Source organism: Haliaeetus albicilla, chromosome 4, assembly GCF_947461875.1.
Source record: "Haliaeetus albicilla chromosome 4, bHalAlb1.1, whole genome shotgun sequence".
NCBI classification, from domain to species: Eukaryota; Metazoa; Chordata; class Aves; order Accipitriformes; family Accipitridae; genus Haliaeetus; species Haliaeetus albicilla.
The window spans coordinates 42,494,378-42,520,382 of NC_091486.1; the positions used below are offsets into that span (position 1 = coordinate 42,494,378).

The 26,005-nt window shown below is 39.1% G+C and overlaps 1 protein-coding gene across 11 annotated transcripts in view; it reads right to left on the bottom strand.

Annotated features, from left to right (window-relative positions):
• Window positions 1–26,005, bottom strand: part of AGAP1 (ArfGAP with GTPase domain, ankyrin repeat and PH domain 1) — a 395,948-nt gene that overhangs the window by 243,511 nt on the left and 126,432 nt on the right. For 6 of the 11 annotated variants that reach the window (XM_069782144.1, XM_069782140.1, XM_069782141.1 and 3 more), the window contains exons 3-5: window positions 19,021–19,108; window positions 18,303–18,314; window positions 1,521–1,606 (exon numbers count right to left, since the gene is read on the bottom strand). In XM_069782144.1, the coding sequence (XP_069638245.1) occupies window positions 1,521–1,606; window positions 18,303–18,314; window positions 19,021–19,108 (186 nt within the window). The remainder of the gene's footprint in view (window positions 1–1,520; window positions 1,607–18,302; window positions 18,315–19,020; window positions 19,109–26,005) is intronic. The other 5 variants (XM_069782145.1, XM_069782147.1, XM_069782146.1 and 2 more) reach the window with 1 other exon arrangement.

Genomic DNA, 26,005 nt, shown 5'->3' on the forward strand with positions numbered 1-26,005 from the left:
ATTCATGAACCCAGAAGTAAAGTTTTTATTCCAGGAATTAATAAACACATATAAAGATCTTTAATATACACACGACTTGAAATTATACTAAAGATAATTTACACATGAAAACACATCTGAGAGGTGAAATAGCACTAACACCTTAAACCTTGCCATACTCATTATTTGCTGAAGAACAAACCTCAGCCACAATAGTAATTAAAATCCCCAAATTTACCTAGCATAGATCAAAAGCAAAACACTGTGTCTGTTTATTAGTTTGCAGTTAGCGCAAATGAACTCTGCAAAACCAATTCTTCAGGTACAAAAATATTTAGATTGCTGTGTGTACCTTTACAACTCCACTATTTATGGTTTTATATGAGGGAATGTTCTCTAAGCATTAGGGCCTGGAAACCGTTGTGCACGTCAGCCAAATTATTCACGGCCTCAAACAGAGCACTTCTTTTAGGCGCCTGCCTCACACGGCTGCAGATGTGCCAGCGACACTAATTTTTTGTTTTGGTTTTTTTTTAACTTCCTTCCAGGATGTCTCTCTTGGACTCCATTTCCTCCACCTCCTTTCTCTTCTCTTTTGTCCGGGCACCTTCCCCCATGCTCTAATCCTCCTGCAGCTAATGAGCAATAGTGGAGCATTGAAACACAAGCTGCTGCTGCTGGCACCACTCCTGTTCAGCTGTTTGGCGATAGCACAGTTCCTGGTGCTGGATTTTTTTTTTTTTTTTTTTTTTTTTTAAGCTGATCCATCACTGAACAGCCAAGCAAAGCAAGGCCAGCAGCAGCGAACACACTTGAGAAACCCCACTAGTGCCCAGGTAAGAAGAGGTAGAGGGAGACGAGGAGGATGCCAGAAGACAAGGACGCTGCCTGTGCCAGGCTAGCAGAGTCTGCGGCGATTTAAGCATCACATAAGCAAAACACTTTGCTTCACATCATTCAAAACAGAGTAACAGGGTTAAGCACACAAAATCACAAGTGCCTTCTCAAAGGCAAATCCCCACGAGTCAACTTCTATGAGACAAGGAGGCAACACACCATATACAGACACTAAGTCAGAAATCTGAGAACCCGGTGGTGCTGAACTGGAACTCACAAAGCTGAGTCTTAAACAGCACAGGGAGCAAAATGTGGAAGGAGCAGGGAATGCAATGATTTGTACACAAGTGTGTGTGTCACTGTGCATACATCTGCTTTGTATTTTAACAGTTTAGAGATTCTAACTCAGAAGAAAACTTATGACTATAACATGCAACTTTGTCACCAGTGGAAGCATATTGATTAGGCATTCAACATAAGTTAACCATATATCTTTACTATACAGTTTCACATTGTAATTGAAATCCCAAATAATTTCCAAATAGAATATTTTTCACCTGAGGGCGACATATACTTTTTCCCAGCAGAAAGATCAGAAGGACCCAGGAAAGCACAAAACAAAGCCACTTCTCTTAAAGGAAGTTTTTTAAAGGAAAGGAAACCGTGGTGTTAGGCTGATAAAGCTCTATATATGCAATGCTCACCTGTGCCTCTGGAGGGCCCCCTTCATCTCTAATCAGCAGCAGATAGCTTTGTCCATCAACTACTATCTCTTTCTTGAATCTCCCACCTGTCACACAAAGTAACTCATTACAGAACAGAAAAGGCAAAAAATACGAAATAGAAAAAGGCTTCACTTGTGGAAAAAAGGTGTCCTTAAGATCTTTTGCTAATCAATGAACTACTGTGAATACAAGCTAAGTTTATATGCATACGCATATAAATTACTTAAGAAAGTTAAGTCACATACTTTAAGAATAAGGCTAATGTGAAAAAAAGCCAACAATTGCATTACAAACACTAACTCCCACACTAGGTGTACTTGGTTTTGATACACATAGTTAAAAGACAGTCGCCTTTGTTTTGTATAATGGTAAGAAATGTATCCCTAAAAGGCAAACATGGGGCAGTTGCATACAAACAATATCATGTATTAGAACTAAAATAAATTTCCTGTGTCTTAGCTTTTCCTCAAGAGAAGCCCAGTTCTTACAGCACACATGTAATGTTATGAAAATGATAACTTCTATATTCACAAACCACAGTTAGGGGAAAATACTAGACACATGTTAGACAAAAAAACTACAATGGTGGTACCTCTGTAGAGATGTACGAAACTAACAGAGAATGTCGTGCCACTTACTAGCAGGATGAATTAAAGACCTATTTTGGAGACCTAGATAAAAAGAGCGGAGTCGCAGCCTTCAGCCAAATTTTCTTCCTGATCCTATTATTTCAGGGAGATGTAGAATACCAAGCGCTCGTGAAGACCAAAGAGCTGGCACCAAACCTAAGAAACCAAACCGGGTCATGCAGCTGCCCCATTACCTTCTCTCTCCACTGGCCTCATGGGGACTTGAAGCATGACCCAAGCGCAGAATTGGGATTGCTTTCCTTTGGGGTTAAGCATATTTCGGGCATCCTGCTGTGTCTCATGATGGACTTCAGATAATAGCAAATCACATGTAGGGTTTCTGGTGTGACCGAGCCTAAGCCAGGATTAGCAAACTTGACCTGCCTCAGTAGTTAGGTTGCATTTAGGCTCCTCTCCTGGAAGAAAAGCCACTCCTACCTGCCCACCTAAGCCACAAAGGCCCCCATGCTTAGCATCGTCCAACCACCTCACATCTGAACTTACCAGACTAAGACAAAACATATCTAATAACACACCCAAAACTTCTTTCTTCACCCTGATTTTTTCAACTGGAACTACTTCCCATTTGAACCCTGTTTCTCAACTACACTTACTTCAAAACTTGTCATGGTATCAAAACCAATGCCTTTAAACACATGGTAGGTGAGCAAAAAACTCTGACTTGTTCTCCAGACAAGCTCTGTAAGCAAGTAAGTCAGCATATACAGGCTAATGCTGATTCTCAAAACATTTGCACAAAAATTGCTAGCCTTAGGGAAACAACAAACTGGCTTAGACCCACCATTCCCCCAGCCTAACCTTTACCACAGGTTCCAAATCAAGATCACTCAACAGTTCAGCTATGTGCAATATTTAAGCATGTTTAAACACATTTCAGGTTTAACAAAAGACATAAGAACAGGGGCTTTGTTTGTGCTTTTGTTGCTGTTGGTTTTCTGTTGGTTTTTTGGTTTTTTTTGTTTTATTTTCTTTATAAACCTACCCTATTATGAACAGCTTAGCAGTACCAAACATGCAACTATTAAGACTTGTCACATTTCTGGTTGTTTAATGCACAGAAGGAGCAGAAGAGCTCTGTATAGATTTTCATTATCTTGCTCACAAACTGGATTTCAATTCTGCCTTCAAAGATCAAGTGGCAGATAAATACATATCATTAGTGAACTTGGAAAGAATAATCAAAACCAAGCATAAAACTTTAAAAGGAAACTAGTCTCAGCTCTCAGGAACTGAATTTCTATTAACCAGATCATTATTTCTATACGTTGTCAACTAATTGTATATGCTTCATAATGAAGTGTTAAATAAGATTAATTACTTAATATGCAGCCCTCCAGAGAGGCTCTTTAAAGCTGTAAGTAACAATGGAAATGCAGTATATACGTGATTGAAGAGCGAAAGTTCTGTGAAATTGCCATTTCCTGTTTCCTTTTTTTAAACACTGAAAGTTCACACAGCTAATTATAAAATACCATGAACTGAACACATTTAAGAGCCAACTCATTATTCCCTCTTGTCACTAGGACACCTTTCAAGTCTCACTGTATCCTCAAACAGCCCTCAGAGGCATAATGAAAGTACAGACAAGGTGAAATAAAAAGCTTAACTAGAGAACTGGGGAAAAAAAAAAAAATTAAAAAGAAATCCATGGATGGAGTATTAAAACATATATACACAGATCACAAGTGTGAGCACTACAAGATTTATTCTTGAGAGCCACTTCATGGTCACTAATGATTTTGTTTGTGGAAGCAGGTTTGAAAAGTGTACCACATTTAACAAACGGTGTAAAGTTACCCAACAGCTCCCTTCCTATATGAATCCACACTAAGTGACCAGCTTGTATACCTGCTTCTTGCCTTCCCCCAAAACACTGTCTGTGGAGCTCAGTACAACAATAATGTATTTTGATTTCCAGTATTAAATTCAAATCTTGACATGCTATACCACTTCGCCACGGTCTGTCATACTGGAAGACCAGTGCTGCAGTCAACCAGCATACAGTCAAATTCAAATCTATTCAAGCTGCTTCTTTACCCTTAAAAGCTGAGTGTGCTCATTATCTAGAATATGCACTAGTTCCTTGCACATCCTCATGTATTCATTTATTCTTGTTTGGGTTTAGGTATTTCATGATAAATAGTTTAAATCTAATAACCCCCCACAACCAAAACGTTTAAAAGAATGCCCTGCATTTCCAACCTGTACTAAGCATTTCAAATCAAATCTGAAGATCCAGAAATGTAACAGCAGACTCGTGCTCATCCCCCAAATAAGAATTACTTTATGCAAATTTGAGATCAAAGCAGGATGAATCCCTATTAACTTATGTTTCTACACCATTAAAGAGCCTTTATCATGAGCAAATCATAAAATTAGGTATTACACAGGACAGAGATTGAGAAAACCCACCTCAATATCAAGAATTTACACAAACAAAAGCATGAACAGTGAAGAAAATACAGACTTCTGCCAGCATATGAAACCAAGCCTATATGGTTGTCCTGCAGATATCTGTGGTCATACGATTAAGGCAAACAATAGACTGACTCTGCCTTTGACTTGATGAGCCCTGACATGACCCGTCTCCAGGTCGGGCATATAAAAGCGGGGCAAGGGCAGTGATTTTGGGATGGTTTGGCTTGGGCAGCACTGCACTAGTTATTTTTTTAAAAATACATCTTTGAAGTTTGTAAAGCACCAGAGGGCCATTGGGAATGAGGAATCAGAGAGATCAGCCAGTTTGAATATTGAACTACCGCAACCTGTCAAAGAAGTCAAGAAGTCTCCCATGCCTACAAAACATCACTGTATTTTTCTAAATATCTGTATATATAATGGAGCCACAAGATACCGCCTAAGCCGATGACACTGAAAACAAAGAAATGACCTTCTTAATTTAAAGAATGAGCTCAAAAAACACAGCACTAGTCCCAAGGGAGATGGCTAGCTTTGTTCCACTCCCATCAGTATTATGACACATGCAGCTTTTAATGAGGGAATTTCTCAACTCCCATATGTACCTGCCAACAGAGGTCACTGAAAGAGAAAGACTGACAGGCTGGACCACAGCTCTGAAGGACAGAGTGATCGCTCCTGCTATGTCTTAACAGGCTCGTCAAAGCACAAAGATGGCTGAGTGCAAGGCGTGCAGTCAACAGCTGAACTACATTTACTTGCAGTCCTGATACCATCTCTAAAGCCATATAAAAGACATGCCAGTGAACACTTAAATAACTCTTTACAGCCAGACAGATGGAGCTGGAAACTGTTTTCATGAAATGTCACAGCAATTTTATAAAAACAAATCACTGAAACTGTGTGGAAGCTTTCATTTGGGAGGATTTTAGTATGTGGTTTATTTATTTTCTCTAAAACTCTGTATTTATAAATCACTGCATTATTCCCAGTTTTCCAGAGCAAGATCATTATCAATTCACACAGACTTATTTTCAGACATGTACAAAATTTCACTTAAGGCGGCAAATATTACTCCTGCATACGAACCACACACAATACCCACCAGAAGATACAGAGCGGTGCTTCTGATGCAACCCGTAACACTACCCAGTCTCTTACGTGCATTAGGCCAGATTCCTACTGTAAAATGCTCCAGATAAAAATACAGCTTTGATCAACATAAAGCTAAATAAATTCTGTGCATCAGCTATTATTTACAACCACAGCTAAAGACCCAGCACAAGTCAGAATACCAGGCTGAGGGAATCGACAAAAGCTTCCTAATCTCATTTCTATGCACGTCATTCTACAAAGGTTAGTGCTTTGAATCAGCAAGAGTAAGAAACTGCCCTTCAGTAAAAATTGATACTAATTTTAAATACCACACACATTTGTAGTCAAAGGTGCTCTATATTGCAAAAGCTTTATATTACATAGGGAATTCCACAGATGAAGGTTTTCATCCGGCTATGAAAGCCTGGCCACCTCTTACTCTAGCTGATAGCTGTTTCACTGCATAATTGCTCACTGAAGCAACCGCTGATTTTCATACTGTATCCCCAGGCTCAACTGCATTCACCAGACTCTTTATTCAAGCAAATTGCCACGGGGATGAAGTTATTTGGCCATATGAGAAAGATAAATTCGGGGGGCTGGCCACATGACAAACCCATGCAGCAGCTGAATGTCTACCACAACTATGGGGGCAGGGCAGGCAGGAAAGGAGAGACAGAAGGTAAGACTGAAGCAGCCATAAAAGCCTGTATTTTATATTCCCAGTGACATGTGTGTTTTGACAAGAGTGGTCAGTTGTCTCATGAACACAGATTCTCTCTCCCTCTCTTTTTTTTTTTCTCCCCCCTTAAGATAGGAAAGACAGTGCCAAGAATCTGGCTTCTCTTCAGGGTAACACGTTAAAAAGTCATTTATTCCTTCCGTTCATGCATACATCATTTCAGGACCAAATGTATAAAAATTGTTGGTTAAGCTCAGAAAAAAAAGAAATGCTTGCAAGATGTTCTGCAGCTAAGCAGAAGCACTAAAAAATGATGACTGCAACAGCCCGGTAAACCAATGCCAGTGTTGCCGTTCGTTACCCAAGATTTTTTATTTAAATATTTAAATAAAGTACTTCAAAAATATTTTTTTCAGCATTTCCTAAGAAAGCATATTATTACAGAAGAAGCATTAATACTAAATTTTCACCGAATCAAGTTGTGCTCAGTGCTTGATGTCAATTCATATTGGTATTAGCAGCAGAGAAACTATCACAAATTATCATTCAGCCACATGTAAGGTTAGCTTTTGGGTATTTCCTTAATGCAAATATTGTGCTAGACAATACTTCGAAACCAAATGTGGTTGAGCTGGGTTGAGCATATAACCACAGAAGTGCAAAGATTGGGGAACCATCGCTCCGGCACGAGACTATAGCCGCAAGCACATAACTGTACCAGCTTCCCAACAGAGTACCCAGGTAAAAAATCCCAAAACCAACAAAGCAATCTAGACTGCGCTTTTCCAAACCCATCTGCTTCTCTCAACAGGTAGGTTTACGCTATTTTTTAGGAAATACATGGATCAAATAATGGGCTAGAACATTACTGAGTTCTCCTTGAAGTATCAATCCATACCCAATTAAAGCAAGGTACACCCAGAGGCACCATGTATGATGCAATATTACTACATCATATAGATAATCTTATCATTACATAAAAAAAGGCAAGGAAGCACTAATATATGATCTTGTAATTCCATGAAAAGAAGGTTTAATTCTGGAATTAAACCCAATGACATTTAACAACTTAAATTTGATATACATTCATTGACATATTTGCAGTGCTTCTCCAGAAGGCCAGATCTGATGGGTCCACACAACCTTGTGGTGATTTGTATGGAGTTCAACTGAATTTTATGGTTTTAAGTGTTCAGGAAAACATAGCTTACATTTAAAAAAAAAAAGTATTAGCTACTCAAGTTTCACAGAATGAGACCATAATTAATGCCATTTAATAAGGTTAGATAGAAAATGGAGAGGCAGGGGCTTCTTTTTGAGGACAAATAGAGGCAGTTATGTTGAATGACATTTTTGCAAAGGTCTACGGTCTCATTTCCAAGTGGCAGAAAATTTAACACATAGAGTAGTGCAGTCCTGAACTGCCTGACTGGGACTGCAAATTAAGCAAATAAGGAACAGAGTGACATCCTGCTGCAACCCTCTCTTGGCTCAACATCATCCAACTAGAATGAAATACACAGCAGTTGCTTCCATTAACTTTAAACAGATGCCAGCATCTAAAGAAAACAACGAAAAAAATTTGCGGTGCTTCACAGACCAGTCTGGAAAGAGCATTTATTTGAGCCAACGACACATTACACACAAATGCAGTTATTAGACATTTGGGTGCAGGGAGGGAATACTTCCATGGCAGATTCTCTCTCTGTTAGAAGACCTTGGCAAAAGGAAAAGGAGAAGCCAGAAGTTCAGTAAACAGGCCGAGATTCCCATCCAATGTTATATTTCAGACAGAAGGTGAAGAAAATGATCGATTAAGCATCAAGATAAATCAGTAAAAAAAAAAGCCAGCCTCTGAGCAATTAAGTTTCCTCCACTACATGGAGACAGGACTTGGAAAGGAGCAGTGCATGTTATATTTTCACTATAAAGCTTCTGACAGTCAGTGGCATACTGCTTGTAAGCCAAGTAGAGAAGCCCAGTCTTAATAAAATTACTGTAATGTGAGTGCAGACGTAGAGGTAAGCCATGGTTGGTACTCATCAAATGACTCATCTTAAAAAAAGTATAATACCAATGCATGTTTCTGCAGGAGTACGAGTCTCATGCAAGTATTTTATTAATAACCTAGAAGATGGAAGTAACAGGCTATTTAATTTCTAGATAATGAAGCAGGAGGGACTGCAATTATATTAGAAAATTGGATTGCACTTCACCATGACCATAGCAAGTTAGAAAAACTGAGTGGAAAAAAACAAAAACAGCATCATAGCGTCAAATGGAGAGTCCTCCACCTAAGCAGGACCAGCCAGCTGCCGAAAGATGGGGTAGGATGGCAAACCACTGGCACTGCAGACGAGCAGCTGTGAATTCCTGTGGAGTACATACAAGCAGATAGCTTGTCCTAGCCCTCATGTCGCCAGAAGCTTACAAAGCCTCAGCCAGAACTCCCTATATCGCTCTGGGCAGTGCCTTACACAGAAGATAAGGACCAAATGAAAAGAGCTTATAAGCACTTGCAAAAAAAAAAAAAGTCTGCCTAGAAAATACACAGTAAGAAAAATAAGCATATGAATTGTGTTTATTTAAGAGAACAGACTAGGAAGAGACAAGAGGTAAGGGTTCTTACTAAGAAATAATCTGCTGATACCATTTTAGGGCAAGGGAAAGACCTTACCATTTTTTCAATTCTTACTTTATTATGAACCCAGGTAAACAGGCAAAAGTATCAAGTGGAAGTAGACATACAAAGCTCTACTCAAGAGTCACCAAAATTCTAGGTATAAACCTTGGGATCTATAGTCCAACAGCAAAGCCGATAAGCAGAATGGGATTCTGGAAAGTACACATTGCCAATGTGCATTTTAAACCAGTTTGCCCTTAGAGCATTTAAAATATTGCATGATTTCGCTCTCCTGGCTAGAGCATTCCCTGTACCTCAGCATAACCAGTTTATGACAAAATCAGTATCTGATTAGCTGTTTGACAAACTAGAGAATCTACTCAATTTGTCTGATTTAGGGACTAGTACTTGATTTCCCTTTCCTGCAGAAGCCACAGGTAGCACCTCTCCCTCAAAGATGGCTTAAAATATATGGTTAAGTAACACCGAAGCAGATAACACAGCAGAAATAGTACCATAGTACCATACAGACCTTAACATTTAGCATTACAGACAAAAGTATTCATATTTAAAGCAGCATGCTGATTTTTAGCAAGTACACCAGAATTACACTGGACACTTCACACTTGCCTGGAAAGAATCTATAGTTGTCTTTCCTCCTAAGAAATGCACATCACCAACCTACATATAACTTTTAAATACAATAAATAGGTTTGCGACTGTAATCCTCTTAAAGGTTCTAGCCTGAATTTGCAAAACTCTGAAACATTGTCTGTAAAGTGATAAAGCACCAGTGCCCTGCACGCAAGTGCTCACATCTCCGAAATTACCCCACAAACAAGATGTTAGACACCCATCAATCCAACATGATGAAGTAACACATTTTCATCTGACATCTACTGCACATAAATATAAAAAAATTTTGGCACTGAGCAAATAAAAGCTGAATACATTGCATGTTGTGAGTACGCCCTTTTTCATAGTTCGTTCACATGAAAAAATAGTTCTGACAGTTTAAAGGGGAGGAAAAACAACCAGTAGGAACCTCCGAGGAACCTCCTCCTCTGACAGACACCCAGATCCCTTGTATTCACCCCAACCTCCTGAGTGCCAGGAGCCTCTTTCAGCCACACTTACCATTGCATGGCCTGCAGGACTTTCTCTGGACACTGAATCCTGTGATTGTAATCTGAAAATATTTTAAGATTCCTGCACTGCTGCTTTTTGTTCCTTGTATTTAGCATTCTCTCCAGCATCATAATCTCGTCACTTAGCACAGCTTTATTAAATTTCATCAGGGCACAACTATGAATGTCAGACATTCGAGCTTAATCAGCCAGTAAAACTCTTCAGATGAACATGGTCAAGTATTTCAAAAGCTATGCCTTATCAAGTATTAAAATGGAAAAGAAAAAAGGGTATCTGTACATTTATAGGGGTGTGACCAACATGCCCTGCTCCTGACCCCTGGTTAGCATAACTAATGCCATTTTATAAGGCAAACAGCCACATACAGTGTCCTCATCATCCTGCCAAGGACCCCTCAAAGAACCTGTCTGACCCCATAGTGTAGGGTGACTAGGGCCTACAATTAAATTAATGGTTCAATTTCTACCAATAAGATAGGAAATCAGGCATATAAGATAGCTTTTTTTATTATTACTTGGTTTTTTACCTTTTTGTTTATTTTATGGACCGCAGGTGCAGACAGTTGCTTACACACGTCACACCCAGTAATTGTATATAACCTACAAGTCTAATTTTAAAAGCTTATTTTTATCAAGCCAGCTGGAGACAAACAAAAACCAAACTTCTTTGGGCAGGATGTGATACTACTTTAGTACACTCCTACCTGTTTTCATCACCAGTCTTTTCAAGTTTGAAGTTTATACCCCAGAACAGCACTTTCCAAACAAAGTTCCTTACAAAGTTAGCCCCATGACTTAAAATACCATAGCTCTTCTTTACTGCAGTTCCTTAAAAACTGGTTTATCGCATATTTCATCTTCCAGACACTAATGCAGTCAAATATTCACACAGCTTCTACCTTTCAATCTAACATATAAATCATCTCCTGCCAATATCTGCTCAAAATTTCTGTAAGTTCAAATTTACAAGCTTCCAACATAATTTCAAAGGTCTTAATGTTCCTGCTAACATACCCTAAACTGCATAACGAAAATAAGCCAAAAACTTACCTCCTATAAGCACAGAAGCATAGATTTCAGGTGCTTTTTTTTCTCTCTCTCTCTTTTTTTTTTTTAAATATCCCTTCGCTTCTTATACTTAGTTTATAGCTGGCTTCTAGTATCTGCTCTTTCATTATAGTATTACATTACAAATAGTAACCCTGAAGTTAAAATTGCACTTAGCTAGTTGTGATTATACTATAATCTGTCTGAACACACAAAAAATCATACTGAGATCTGCTAAGGAAAGCTAGACAAAGCAACTGTCATAATCTTTTTTTTTTTTTAATTATCTCCCAAAATATCCCAATTCAAATATGAAAACAGAAGGGTCATTACATAATAGCATACTATATCTTAAGGGGTAGGAAAATCCATTTTCCATCTGTATTCTGTATTTCACTGAACAGCTTTCATATTAGTATCACTCAAAACCAAGGGGGAGTGGGAGGGAGAAAAGAGAATGGCAATATTAAAGTAAATTACAAGTTTTTTCAGACGGATGTTACCTAATGCCAAGTGGCAGCCCTACAAATATACACGGAAAGTTTTAAAACCAGCAGCATTGAGGGAAACAGGTTGCCTGTTTGAAAGCCTCATTCAGAAGGAAAGCCAGACCATGAGAGTCAGGAGCTAAGCTGATCCACTCTCCTTCCATCCCTTTTTCCCCCAACACATAATGTTGATGGAGCAGAGGCAGCTCCACACCTCCTGCAGAATAACCTGCCTTCCTAGCAGGGTGGTGAAGGTGGAGTGCAGTCAATCACTTAGCCAAGATCTAATCCGGCCATCCTGCAAGGTGGAAGGCCCTTGTCATTCCTAAAACATGTAGAAAACCTAGTGACAGCCTGCTATAGCAGCAAATTAAAAAAAATCCGTTGACAATTAAACATATTGTGAATAAAATCAGCTAACTACTATGCCCTACTTTCTGATACAACCCTTCAAAACAACATAAGATGAAATGGAAGGAAAAAACCACCAATAAGAAATCAAATACAAACTGAAAAAGAAACATGTTTAAAGAACATGTTTAAATTCTGCTTCAAGATCGAGAGCTAAACACTGGGCTATGATTTAGAAATACAACCAGAAGTAATATTTGAAAAAGAAAGTGGAAGGCAGGCCCTTCTGCCAGCAATAGAAACTCCAAACTGGCTTCTGACTCAGCAGCGGAAAGCAAAAAGCACTAGAGACCTAGGAGTCACTTTTATTACTATTAAGAGCCTGAAGTTGTAATAGCAGCTATAAATCCAAATTACAGTTTTTACCTGGGACGCAACCTTCAGAGGAGCCTGTTACAAGAAGGGCACAAATCCCACAGACATTAGTCACCAAAACCTTTGAGCACTCCAAGGTGCAACGCGTTAAAGACATCTTAAAGATCAGCCAACCCTCAAGGCACGCAACCTAAAAGGGAAGTCCCTTCTAGGAAACTGCTTCTTCTGCACCTTCTCCCCAGGAAAACAGCAAATACTTAACTTCTTCCTTTAATTAACATAGTTCCTTATTTGTGCAACACTTTAAACAGTAGCCAACTTGACGGCTAGAACAGAGAGGTTTTCAAAGAATTCGCTAACCCACACAGGCAGTCTCAGGGGGATGAGGAGAGGGAAGGGCTGGAGAGGGGAGATTGCAGAATACATAAACATGTTCTTTTATGCTAAGCCTGAAAGGCTCCAAAAGCCCAAGAGAGCCAACTGCAGCAATACTTGAAAATTATCAAAAAAGACAAGTGTTATCTTGTATCTGGATATCAGCATGAAATGCCAAATAAAAATAATCAGCTGATAGTATTATAACAAAATAGAAGACAAAGAACTAAAAGGAGATAATTTTGAAACGCGTCTAAAGTCATCATTGTCTCCTGCACACAACACAGCGTTTGTCTGTGTTTTTACAGACAAAAAAAAAGTACTCTGACAGCTTCTGCTGCCCCACAAAGTGCTGTGTAAGGCTTGTGAACCACTGCACTGAGGATTTGAATTCGACATGGAAAATTACAGCTTCCCTACATTGTGTGGCCCAAGTGCTGTAAGGGATGGAATATCCAGCTCCTTGAAAGGAACTGGACTCTAAGGTTCATGTTGCTTTAACCCATATGCACTTGGAATTCTTCTAAAATCACCCCATATAAGTTATGTGTAGATTTTTACATGAATGATGATGATTTTATGGAATTCCAGGAAACCATGAGTGAAAAAGCATCAAAGTCTATCTTTAAAGCAAAGCATCTAAGTTCATATTCAGAGGACAAATTTCTCTGCTATTCATTTACATTTCAGCTGGCTTGCTCACCAAGAACAGAACACAGATTAGTCTGGGATAGAGCCTCTCCTTTTACTCATGAAAAATAAAATTTGGTTGTTTAGTAAATACAGCCTCTGGATTCCTACATATTTGAAAAAAATTACCTAGGTAAAAATGGCTAATGTCTTCTGTGAAGAGATGTGCAACCTTAGGAAACTAATTGTTCACAGAAGGAAGAATTACATTTTTAGCTTGCACACGAATCATGGGAAGAAGGGAACAAGAATCATTATCTTACAGAAGGAAAAGATTGTCCAATTCTGCTGCAGCTCCCATGTTCCAGTCAACCTGAAACACCAAACTGTGATCCCCATCTCACTGATAAATCTCCCAGCACATCCAGGTATCAAGAGCGTCAAAACATGGTATTCCTTTCCTGTCTTGCTTGTCTGAACACTTAATTTAACATAATGCAAGCAAAGAAGAATCATATTTGTCTTTTCTTTTCTTTCCTTTTTTTTTTTTTTTTCCTCCAGGAGAACAAGCTCCATTCTTGGTTTCATCTCAGAGCCCAGCAACTGAAGCATTAGACCTTTTCCATGAATTAAGCCAACTGGAAGGTTACCTAGTTTAATAGATTATGCTTGAACTTCTTGTGTATGTATGTTGTAAGAGTCTATGGCCAGACAAAAATCTTGGGAGGGGACGCTAAACAAAAGCAGCTGAAATTTTCAAGTAGTCTCTCTCCTCGCATAATTACACTCTGCTGAAGTAGCATGATATGGAAACAGTTACTAGATAGAAACTGAAAAACATGGACATGCATCCACCAGTACGATTTTTCTACATGTTTTGGTAACAGGCTAGCAACTTTCATAGTAATCTCATTATATACCTTCATTTTTAAAGGGAAGGCTGAAGGTGACACTTTGTTAGTATTTAAGCAATAAACATTAGGTTTTAGGACTATGCCTGTTACTCAAGTGATACACTGGTCATTGTAGGTATGGAAAAAGTTAATCAGTGGAGGCTGATACAACATAAAAGTATTTCTAGGTCAAGCTTGGAAAGCAAGCAAATAATCACAGCTTTCTGGAAAGCACGTTAAAGCTTTACTCTATAGTGCTTACTGGGGGATTTTTATTTATTGTAGCCCTTAACACATAAGAAACCTCTAACTGAAATTAAGTGGCACTTGAAATCTGATGCATCTTATCCTTCAGGGACAGACTAAGGGTCCCCGTGTGGTAGTAGTCTGCTGGGCTTGTAGCTCACCTGGGATGCAGTGGAGGCAGCACCACAAAACCTAAGTGCTAGACAAACGGCTGCACCCCACTCACACTACAGCGTTGGTGACAGTCACAATACACCAACTAGAATAAAACACACAATGCAATCACTTTCAACTCATTCTACCAATGAGAAAAAGAACTAAAACAGGCTACAATTACAAAAAGGAAATGGGAAAGAAGAAATCGAAGGCAAATGAATAACCTTTTATCATATAAGGAATAAAAAAAACCCATAGGAAAAAAAAAAAATACGGAGGTAAAAAAAGATACCTATTAGTGGCTAAAACAACCCTCTGTAAGAGCTTCCAATGCCTGCCTTTTGTACTGTGTACTACAAGGAAAGTCTAAGGATTATCAGCCTAGAGGGTGGGAAATAGACAGTATTGCAAAGATTCACATCCTACATTTTCATTTCTATTATATTCATAAGTTCCTCCACACACAGATATGTGAAATCTCCACTGACTGCAACAGTTATTTGCTCCCCCAAGCCAGGAAGCTGGACTGCCTTTATGCTTTTGAGAGCAAAAAACCATTTTATTCCACTGGGGGGGGGATCTTAAATATATCCCAATGTTTAGTTAACCTATGTAAAACCTTTGTCCCTCATTTGAATGGCAAAGTAGAGCAGATTGCCACTACATAATCATCAGTTCTCAAAAAAACTAGCAGCAAAAGAGGTAATTACCAATTTCAGGAAAGAAGATAACACTTTAAGTTACTTTAAAGCCAGTTTCCTAAGCATAGGTTACACTGGACACCGGCACCCTTAAAACTTTTTCAAAAGTTACCAAAGATACAGCCAAAGCAGTTGCTACAGCTCTTGCACTGGCTTTCTCCCTCCAGTTGTACTGTATAGCTGCAGGTGCCACTACTGTAATTCTGTTTCCTCAGCAGGGAAGCTGCTTTCTTCTTAACTCTCACTTCAACTATTCTGCATCTTCAAATTTAAGGGGGGGGTTGTTAACATGACCTCAGCTCCCCTTCTTGGTTTTCTTAAACAAGAGATATACTGGACAGATTTATCAGTCCGTGTTCACATCACTTGTCTATTCTAGCATCTCACTTCACTGTGGCAGTGGGGTGGGAGAAAAAAAAAAACCACCTCCTTTTTTCTCATCCCAGCTGAGACACCCTGGACCATAATTTATCTGCTTTTTTTCTGTTGTTGTTGTTATTAGGCTCACTGGAAGAAAAAACTGAAATAATCATGACATGAATTAAGGTATTCACAGACATACCAGAGACATGCCTTTAAGTCATGTTTCGTGCCTCCCTGGCTTTTTGGAAACAAAAACCCAAACAGTAGCAGAATACTCCTGACACTCACTAGTCTGCAAAACTCAATTCACCTTGGTCTGCAAAGTACTTAGTCTCAAATTCCACATACACCATGTTTCATTTTGTTTCTACAGGCACAATTAAGTTTTAGACAGGTGAAAAAAAAGATACCAGGTTGCACACATGCTACTTGTTGTTTCAGCTATGTAAAAAAAACCCCAGCACTCTGTTTAGTAGCAGCTTTTATTCCGATCACTTGGAAGGTTCTAAGAAGATCACAAATCACTAAAAATACCCTATTTCCCATCACTTCCTTGTTGTATCATGACAGGAAAAAATCGAAAGTCCCAGACTACTGAAATCCCCACTTGTTACAGGGCAATACATTATTCCTTTTCTTGCATCAAAATACATCTGATTTAAAAGTGTGTCACACAGGAATATAGCTAGGTACATATAAAATATGCAAAGAAAGACCCTAAAAGCCTCTTTTCTCCACAAGTAAGACTTTATGAGAAAACAAAGGTTTTCATGTTACAATCACACTAGAGACTAAAATTAATTCTGAACAGAAATAAAAGTTGGGCCAGACAATGAAAACTACGCTTTAAGATTAATCACATTATTCCCCTCTTGGAGGGGAGGTGGTATCAGGCAGGAAGCGAAATGTCTTGTCTTAAAGAAAAGAGCTGAAGGAAACATGAAACCATCTTTCCATACTTAAGATGCACTTACTGGAAGGCTGAAGCTACCTTAAAGGCCTACAGGATATCTGGCACTTGTCTAATTCAGGGCAGGTTTCATGGTAATTGTAGCAATTTAGAAGGCAAAGGAGAGCAGAAATAGCAGTCCCTGGTAGTAATCACCATTTTCACATGAAGTATGCATCCATCATGTTACCAATTAGATACTAATTATATGATGCCTGATAAATTTTGCTGTTAGTATGTCATTCAAAGTCAGTAAACTTTGTTTTTTCTTAAATAGTCAAGCAGCTGACAACGCCTGATATACATACTCTTCTTCATTCAATTTAACAATCCAACACATTTAAAAAGCCTCAGAAAAAGAAAAGAGGAAGATCTGCACTGGTGTCCACCATAAAGGTGTAAACACATGTGTAAACCAACATAGGTGTAAACCTAGCCTTGATTTATCAAAAGCTATGTTCCCATGAAGAACGTAAAAATCAAAAGTCCAACAGAACCATCTGCACCGCTGCTGTGTTTTGTATAGAACAGCAGCGTACGGACTTACGTTTGGATGAGAAAGAAATAAAACACTAACAAATCATTACTACAGATGTTTACTAAGGATAATTTATATGGGTTGAATTTCCTTTAATACTAACTTGATTAGAGATCGTGACCCTATCCCTTACAAGGTGAATTAGAGCTCTTAATTATTCCAGTTTTTCTACTGCTAATGAAATGGAATGGTATCATTAGTGAGGCTTGTCAGCTACACTTATGTGCAAAGAAATGATTTGACACTGCTTTTGTAATCTAATCCTTTCAGGAAAAACAGTCAGAACGTCACTCAAGCACTGTAAATAAAAATCCTTGAAGACAAAGAGGACAGATGGCAACACACTCAAGGAACACCATCTAAAATATTCATAGTTTAGGAGGAAAGGACTGTTAACCCTGTGAATAATCAATACATTTGAATCTTGCAAGAAAAAAACCCTCAAAATATTTTCTGCTCATGAAATGAGAAAGGAGATCTGTAGAGATACTAATTTTTGCTGAAGACTTCTTGTACTCAGTGGATCTACATGCTACATAACCATTACTTGCTATCAGCATCCAGAAGCAGCAGGCATAAATGGGATCTACACGTAGTTTTGTTGCAAGGCTCAGTTATCACCCTACCAGTCCTAGCTACAAAGCAGCAAAACCATTTAAGGCAAGCTTATGAACTGGAAGACTTCTCACTGTTACTGCAATAACACAAGAAAAGCCCTTGTCCATCCCTCCCTTTCCCTCTCCTCCCATTTTAACTACAATTCAAGACTGTTAAAATGTCAAGTACTATGCTTAATAGCTTCCTTTGGTAAGAGTTAATTTGAAACAAATGTTACCATAGATGCATGAAGCTACAAACTATTGCTGAAAAGACAACTACAGCAAGAGACAAAAACAGTGAGATGTACTAAACACTTGAAATCAAAAGGAAACAAATCAAAATGATACACAAAACAAGGGGAAAACGCTATAGTACAGAAACTGCCGTCCGTCTCTTCAAAACAAGAGCTGCCATGAAGACAATGTATAGTTACCTGCATCCATATCTGCAAAGAATGGAACAGCCAGTAAGGAAAAGAAGGAACCAGAAATTCAGTGTCTCAGAGTTGGATTTAAAAGTTCATAAGGAGAATAGATAAAAAAAACCAAAAAAGTATTTAGTGTAAGATACACCTCTACAAGGTACTATGATATTTTTGATTTCAAGCTATAAACTTGGATTAATGTTAAACACTACAATGTTTTCACATATAAATTAATTTTGTATGGCATAAGAACATTTTTTTTTTTAATCCTTCAAAACCAAAGATTTACTATATTAAACAAGGAACAAGTTACATCTTTAGTTTAGGCTTCTGAAGTTATTTTTATTCTCCCAACATCACAAACCAAAGGGCCTGATTCTGCAGAAATACAGTACTAGATAGAGTAATTGTGATTTCCAACAGCCAAGTTGAAAGCAGCAGCACTACTGAGAGCAGTCAACTCTTCTCAATACAAGACTAGAATTTTCCCATATGGACACATACTGGATGCCAAAGTATTTAAGGATGCTAAGTAGTTATGAAAAAGCTACAGTTATACTCATCATATATACTTATCTCAATCTAGAGAATGTTAAAGGAAAAATCTCCATGAACATTGAAATAGCAAATCGGATTCTTTACTGACACATTTCTGCATGATTAAAAATGAATAAAGATGTAGTTTGTGAAAAAAAAATTAATTAGTGAAATTTGCATATCTACATACCTTCAGGTGATTCTTCTTGGACATACGTGCCAGTCAGATACCGGTGTACAAGTGCAGACTTGCCACTCGCTAGGTTACCCACAATCCCCTGGGGAAAAAAAAAAAGAAAAAGTTCAACTGCAATTAATCCCCATAAAAAACAGTATATTCAAGCAAAATCTTAATGCAGAAATAACTTCTGTGCACTTGAGGAGAAAGCCCACACAAAAGGAACACTCTAAAACATGCCAACAGATAAAGTATCTGCCAAAAAGCTAAGGCTACAGCAGACTATATACATGACAAAACATATAAAACAAAATCAGTTTATTAGTAGCACTCCTTTATTCACTAAGTGTGAACACGAGGCAGTATATAGACTTCAGGGAAGAAGCCTGAAGCTCAGAGCCAGCTTGTCACCTCTTCACTGAAAAATAAAAACACATCACTAAATTCTCATACTGGAAAATACCTCTGTAGGCTATCCACTATGCGATTCACATTGACTCGCTACTGAAGCACACACACAACACGTACAGCTATAGACAGACAGATCTGGGCATGTCCACTGTGACTTGCACAAGTCCCTCACTTTATCAAGTTTACAACCCAAACCATCCATGCCCAAACATCTACAGCATTGGGAACATGAATCAAATGGAATCAAGTAAAAGTACTCAATCTTAAAGCACATGTGATTTTTCTGTTAAGCTGGTTTGCTAGCATTTGTTTTTAAAAACCCAGGCAGAGGAAGTAGTAGAATGTAGCCCAACATCAAAACAGTTTTCTTCCCAGAGATGCTCAAATGCCAAAGACTTGTAGATATGCTTTTTTTTGTCGCTTGAAGAGGGCTGGAGGGGAGTTACGAGCCTGCCCGCATTACTCCCACAATACCAAGCAAGCCATCCCCTTCAAGCTGCAGTCTTGCGTTGCTGGCCAATACAAGTCCTGCCAACTAGTCCCCGGGCCTGACCATCAACCAGAAGCAGACTGACTGATGCAGCAAGCGAGGTCCAAGCCTGGCTGCCTGCCCTGCTCTGCAGAGTCCAGGGGACAGGAGGGTTTGAAGAACAGCCTTTCCCTATGTTTCTAATAAATGTCTTTTTTTCTTGCTCAGTTGTCATCTCTGAAGACACTTTACTTACTCAGTTTTGGGGGGAGGAGATGGGAACTGATTTTGTCCTTTAAGGAAACCTAAGCCTACTCTGTTCTTACATGTTTATCTTGACCCTAACCAAAAGGTTCAGAACACAAGATCCATGGAGAGAGGATGAACTCTGCTGATCTGCCCGAGTTTGCCAAATAGACAGAAGCAGCATTAACAAGTTACACATTAATACACATTCTCTACTCCATTTTCTTAATCCTAATTGGTAAGAAACTATCCTCCTTATCAAAAATTGCTTAAACCAACAGAGTGGTGCCACCTTAAACTAACCCAATGACAGTTTTGGAGTGGGGGGATGAAGGGGTGGGGAGATAGGGACAAACAATTATTTATTCTTTACAGCCCAGAACAACCTTCAATTAAAACAAGAATGTCAGTGCTGCAAAGGATGCCCACTTTATCTCTACAGCTGATGTGCAAGAACAGCTCAGATAAAGGAGCAAGTTAAGCAGAAAGCAAGTGTCGCATCATCACCCAGCCCCTATGATAGCATAGGCTTTAAGCATGATGAACAGTGTGGGCTACAGTGGAAGAGAAAAAAAAAAAAAAAAAAAACCCACAAAAAAAAACAAGAACCCCCAAACAGATTTCAAAAGTAACAGCAAACAATAAAAAAAAAGTGGCCTAACTTGGGGGTGTGCAGGGCAGAAAAGGGAAGGAAAAGAAGAGATGCCAGATCTCATGCTGGCCTAATGCTACAAGAAGCTTCACCCCCTTTGTTCAGGTTAGCAGGAAAGAACTTGAACAGACAGAAAATAATTTGTAATCAACAAAAAAAAAAAAAAAAAAGACAGACATTAAAAGAAATGTAAAGCAAGAAACCGACTGTAGGCACAGCTGCTATCGAAGAGCAGTCCCACAAAAATAAAAAGGAAGCCACAGCTCAAGCGGTTGGACAACACACATCTGTTTATTGGGCTTTGCACTGACTTTGAAGAGCATTTCAACCAGTGTACCATACTGGAAGCTTTTAATCTAACTTACACCTAAGAGAAATTACAGGCCATACTACTACGTAGAGACATGTCTACATCTAAAAGTGAGTGCAAGATACGCGAGAGAGGCAAATGCCACTTGCGTTCTCAGACCCCACTTCCATGAGACAATGCTCTCTGGAAACACTGCAGAGCTTCAGTCAGATCTGGCTGAGACAAAACTATTAAATCAGATCTGTTTTCCCACTTCAAGACTAACAAGCTTTAACTTGGAACATACTAAAAAAGAAGTTACAGAAGACACTCTCTTAACAAGACATACTTTTGCAACTTCACAGAAAAGAAAAAGCGACCAATAAGCTTTTTAGGGAGAAGGGTAACTTCTGCAGGTGCTTGACTTCATCTACCTGATAAACCTCATCACACAGGCTGCTAAACACCAACAAGACAAGGATACAGCTAATGCCTCAGACCTCCTAAGTGATTAGTATGCTCTGCACACCCTGCTTTGCAAGCAGGTCAGACCTGCAAGACGACCAAGGCTGTCGCCTGCAAGACGTCCGCACTTACTGGCTAAAAGCAAAGGTTTTGAAAGAGTCTAGAGAGAGTCCCTTGGTTTGAAGACTAAACATTTAGGCTACACAGATTTTCTAAGTCCTCTGGGCAATTCACTCAGAAAAACTACAACATGAAGTCACTAACTACAACTTGCCTGGTTTGCCAACATGAGCGAGAGAACAGCTGTGAGCAAATGGTGTGGGCACTGCACTGAGGTCAGCTTCCTGCAGACTCTGGCTTGACGTCTTTCACCTTGAGCACAAGCCATTAGGAGAAATGAAACTGCTCGCTCTCCCTCTCTCTCTCTCTAGCATCTGTATTTTCAAGATTTTTCCTTCATCTCACCGGTGTATTGGGAAAGTATATGGTGTGTTACTGAAAATTAAGTGACAAGACCTAAAGAAAAATTAATTTCGGAAATGAGCTGCTGTATTCAAAAGAGAATGTGAATAGCAGACAGTAAGTAAAGGTCTAAGATTCTGTATGGCACAAGAAAGCAGACGCTATTGATTAGCTAATTTTGTTTTCTATTATTATTATTAAAACTGATCCTCAGTTCCCCTATTCAATGTACAGGGAAGATAATCAGAAGGGGGGTGGGGGGGAACAGCTTGGGGCGTCCAACTGCACATACAAAGAACAAAAACTAAAGCAATATTGCACTGACATCCAAATCCTGTACCTGCATTCTGAATGCTTGACTTAACCACAACGGCATTTCAGCTTTCTCCCATGTTCAACCAGACATCAACCGAGGGGTGAGTTACAGGAAGAAAATACCATACCTAGCATATGTCCTTTAACCGCAAAACATCAAGCAACCTCTTAAGTGAATGACTGTTCCGTCCATTATAAGCCAATAAACTACAGTAAGCTTGTCTACTCATATGCTTCCCTAAATAAGCAAAATATTCAAATATTCCATATTTCCATAGACAAAAAAAAAACCAAACACAAAATCCTGTGAATAACAGCTTGGCCTTTGCACCCCTCCACATCACAAAATGGATATCCTCTCCCTTTCCACACAAAGCCTCCCGGTGAGAGGTTACTTCCCACCTTTTTCCCTTTGCCTAGAATAAGGTATTTCTCACTGTTCAGGATTCACCACCACTCCAATAGTTAAGATTTAGTGCGTGAAAACTTATTTAACTTTTTTTTTTTTAAATGGCCAATACATTTGGTCAAGACACAGTTTTCCAGATTTCAACAGATTTCCAATTTTTTAAAGAGATCAACTAAACTGCTTGCTAATTGCCCATTTTCTTCAGCATGTAGCTGATCAGTAGGTTGTATTCACTACAGCAGCAGCTTCATCTCGGAGCAGAAGCTGACCACCACATTCCCAAGGCAAGCATCTACCTCTCCTTCTTCCCCACCAGCTCTCTACCACAGCAGTCTGGGCCAAAAATGGCAAGCAAACCAAAAATCCCATCTGTAAATCAGCAGATTAGATGTACCTCTGCAGATAAATAGCCAGGCTAAAGCCCTTTCCGAGCACCACAATTTCTGAAGAATTGGAAAGCAAGCAAGCTTCACATGGGTTTGTTAGGAAAATACTGACAGTGAAGAGCGTTTTATGTTTTCACTTTGGAAGCAGTAGCTCTAGACCTTTGGAAACAACACACACTGATGCTGTTTCTGACCTACCATGTAGCACAAACATATGCACAAAATAAACTCCATTAGATAAGGAGATATAATCAGTCAGCAAATACCTTCACAACAGTTATTGAAACCCTCACTTACAAGTGACTAGCACTGCATGCATGCAAATTAATGCTATTTTATATTTTACCTGTGCCAAAACCATAACCAGTCAGAGGGCAAAGCTGCCAGGAACAACAGAAAAGCATCAGCTTGGGCTCCAGTGAGAGCAACCATGCTATGTCCTTTGCCCATTACTGTATTTAGTTATAGAGCCCAGATATCTGAAAGACATCTAGTGATTTGAGAATACAGTTGTTTTGATTTTTTTCCCCCCAAGTATCCTAAAGACCCTATCAACATATGTAATTTTACAGCACCTCCAGTTCTCTGGTATGTTCCTCCTTATAGGCACCTAGAAAGACAAAGGTGCCTGGCCAGAAGAGCATTATTAAATGTGATTCTACAAACTGATGCAGAAATCACTGATCAGGAAGACCAAGGTGTGTATTTCAATTAAGAAACCACTTCACTAACTCATATAGTAAAATTAGAGCCTTCCTCCCTCAAGATATATGTTATTAAAAACCATGCACAATCCTCAAAGAAAGGCAGTGTATTTCCTCCCTCTTCCTCCTTTTATTCATTTCCATACATTGTCTCAAGATTGCGAGCAAAAAGGGCTGGTGTTTTAAAGCTAATACAGGACTGATTTTCTTGATCAGAATATTTAATTGTTTCTTAATAGAGAAGTTCCTGGTTTTATATTTTAAATCAGTTTCAAGCTACGCCCTGAACTGACAAACGTTCTTTAGGGGCTTAAATGGTGAAAAAAAGTGAACATGAAAAAAGCATTAACACAGTTAATTTTGTGTCGGAGTACTAATGTTAACTTCTCAAAAATCACACAAACCCAAAGCAAATGTCCTCAAACCAGACTATAAAAATCTACATTTGCAGCACAGCTTTATTTTTTTCCCTAGACAACTACTTCAGAAAGCATTCAGGAGACATCTACCTCCTCCTCCTCTGCTCATCTGGTAAGAGAGAGGATTCCTTAAGATCTCACCTCAGTGCCTGCATTTGAAGAGGCAAGGCAGCCATCTCTTTTCTACCAGATACAAAACAAGTACACGAAATTAACATCTAGCAGATCAGCCTTCTGTTGTTCAGTGCAGTGCTTGGCATTACTGCTCTGGGTCTCTGCACACTATTAACCTCTGAAAACGAGAAGCAATAAACTTTACACTGGAAAAATCTGACTTCTAATACAATTTCTCTCCTAAATCAGGATTAATACTTGTTTTAAGGATGATCCCCCTCCCTCCCCCACTATGACAAATACGCCACAGCCTGTTTTTACAGTAGTCATGTTCCTGTCTACCATATTTTATATAAAAACAATCTGAGTCATTTCTATTTATTTATGGATACATATGAAATGCACAAAGTTATGGCAAGCATGTTATGGAACAAAAATACCACTTAACCCAGTTCAGAAATGAGAAAATTCAGCTAACAAGGCTACAACGCAACGCTCTGTCACTTATGACTTGTGCAACACTGAATCATGTATTTGCATGTGTCAGACATGCTGTAAAATAAATCCAAACCACTATGCCCACATCCTACTAAAGCCTATTTGTAAAAATGCATAAATGTGTTGATAGAATTTGGCATTTTAAAGCTATCCAGGACAGAAGCCTGACTGCGCTTTGCACATTTTTTTGGAACAAATTAAATCATTTTGTCCAAAAAGATCTCGTATTTATTCTGCCTAACAGATCCTTATTTTACATTCGGATAAACGGGATCCAGGAACACCACCATTGCTCGGGAAAGGTACTGGTCTCACCCAGCTGGCCCCTAGCATGCTCTTGACCATAATAGAAGCATCAACATCTGTAAGTAAAACTCTGGTAGTATTTGATAGCAGAAACAAATACCCTCCTGAAAACTGGAAAGAAATCAAGCCCAATATGTATTGCTAAAAAAGGAGGCAGAGTGAAAGACTGGCATTCTTTCCTCAGAAGTATGTTGAAAAATACATCCATCAGCTTTTCTTTATTGCAACCCTGCGTGCTTTCTCTGCTTTCCCAGAGTCCATTTCCATTCCCCTTAAACTTCTGTAGAGCCGAAGGGTATAACAACAGCCGCTATTAAAAAAAAAAAAAAAAAAAAAAGAAAAAAAATCAAACCACGGCCTCAATTTAATGACCTCCCAGCCTCCATAGTGAAGACAATCTCTCCCAGTGAGCTATTAACCATCTTCTGCAGAATACAGCCCGCTCAAGCAGCTGAAGCTGCGGCTCCTTCATAACCTTGCGACATTAAGCCTCATCTCCCCATCTGCACTGCAAGGTGACGGGAGCACACACTCCACACTTCTCATACCGCTGACATCCCCAACACGGCCACAAGCTAAAGCAACACACCCACAGTTATCCTTAGTGGTGAACGTAATGATAGCGCTGCAGCAGAAGAGGCAGGTTTGGCTTTTAACATGGCCTTTTCCTTCCTCAGCCATAAGCGAGTGCCGACAATGAGGCTGGAAGCAGGAGAACGACACAGAGATGACTCACTGCACCAACTCCTGCCCAAGGGCAGATGTATAGGAAAGGTGCAGCAGATTTTAGATGGAGTTCCTAATTTGCCCTTCCTGCTGGAGCACAAGTTCACAGCTACAGCTCGTGCTGCT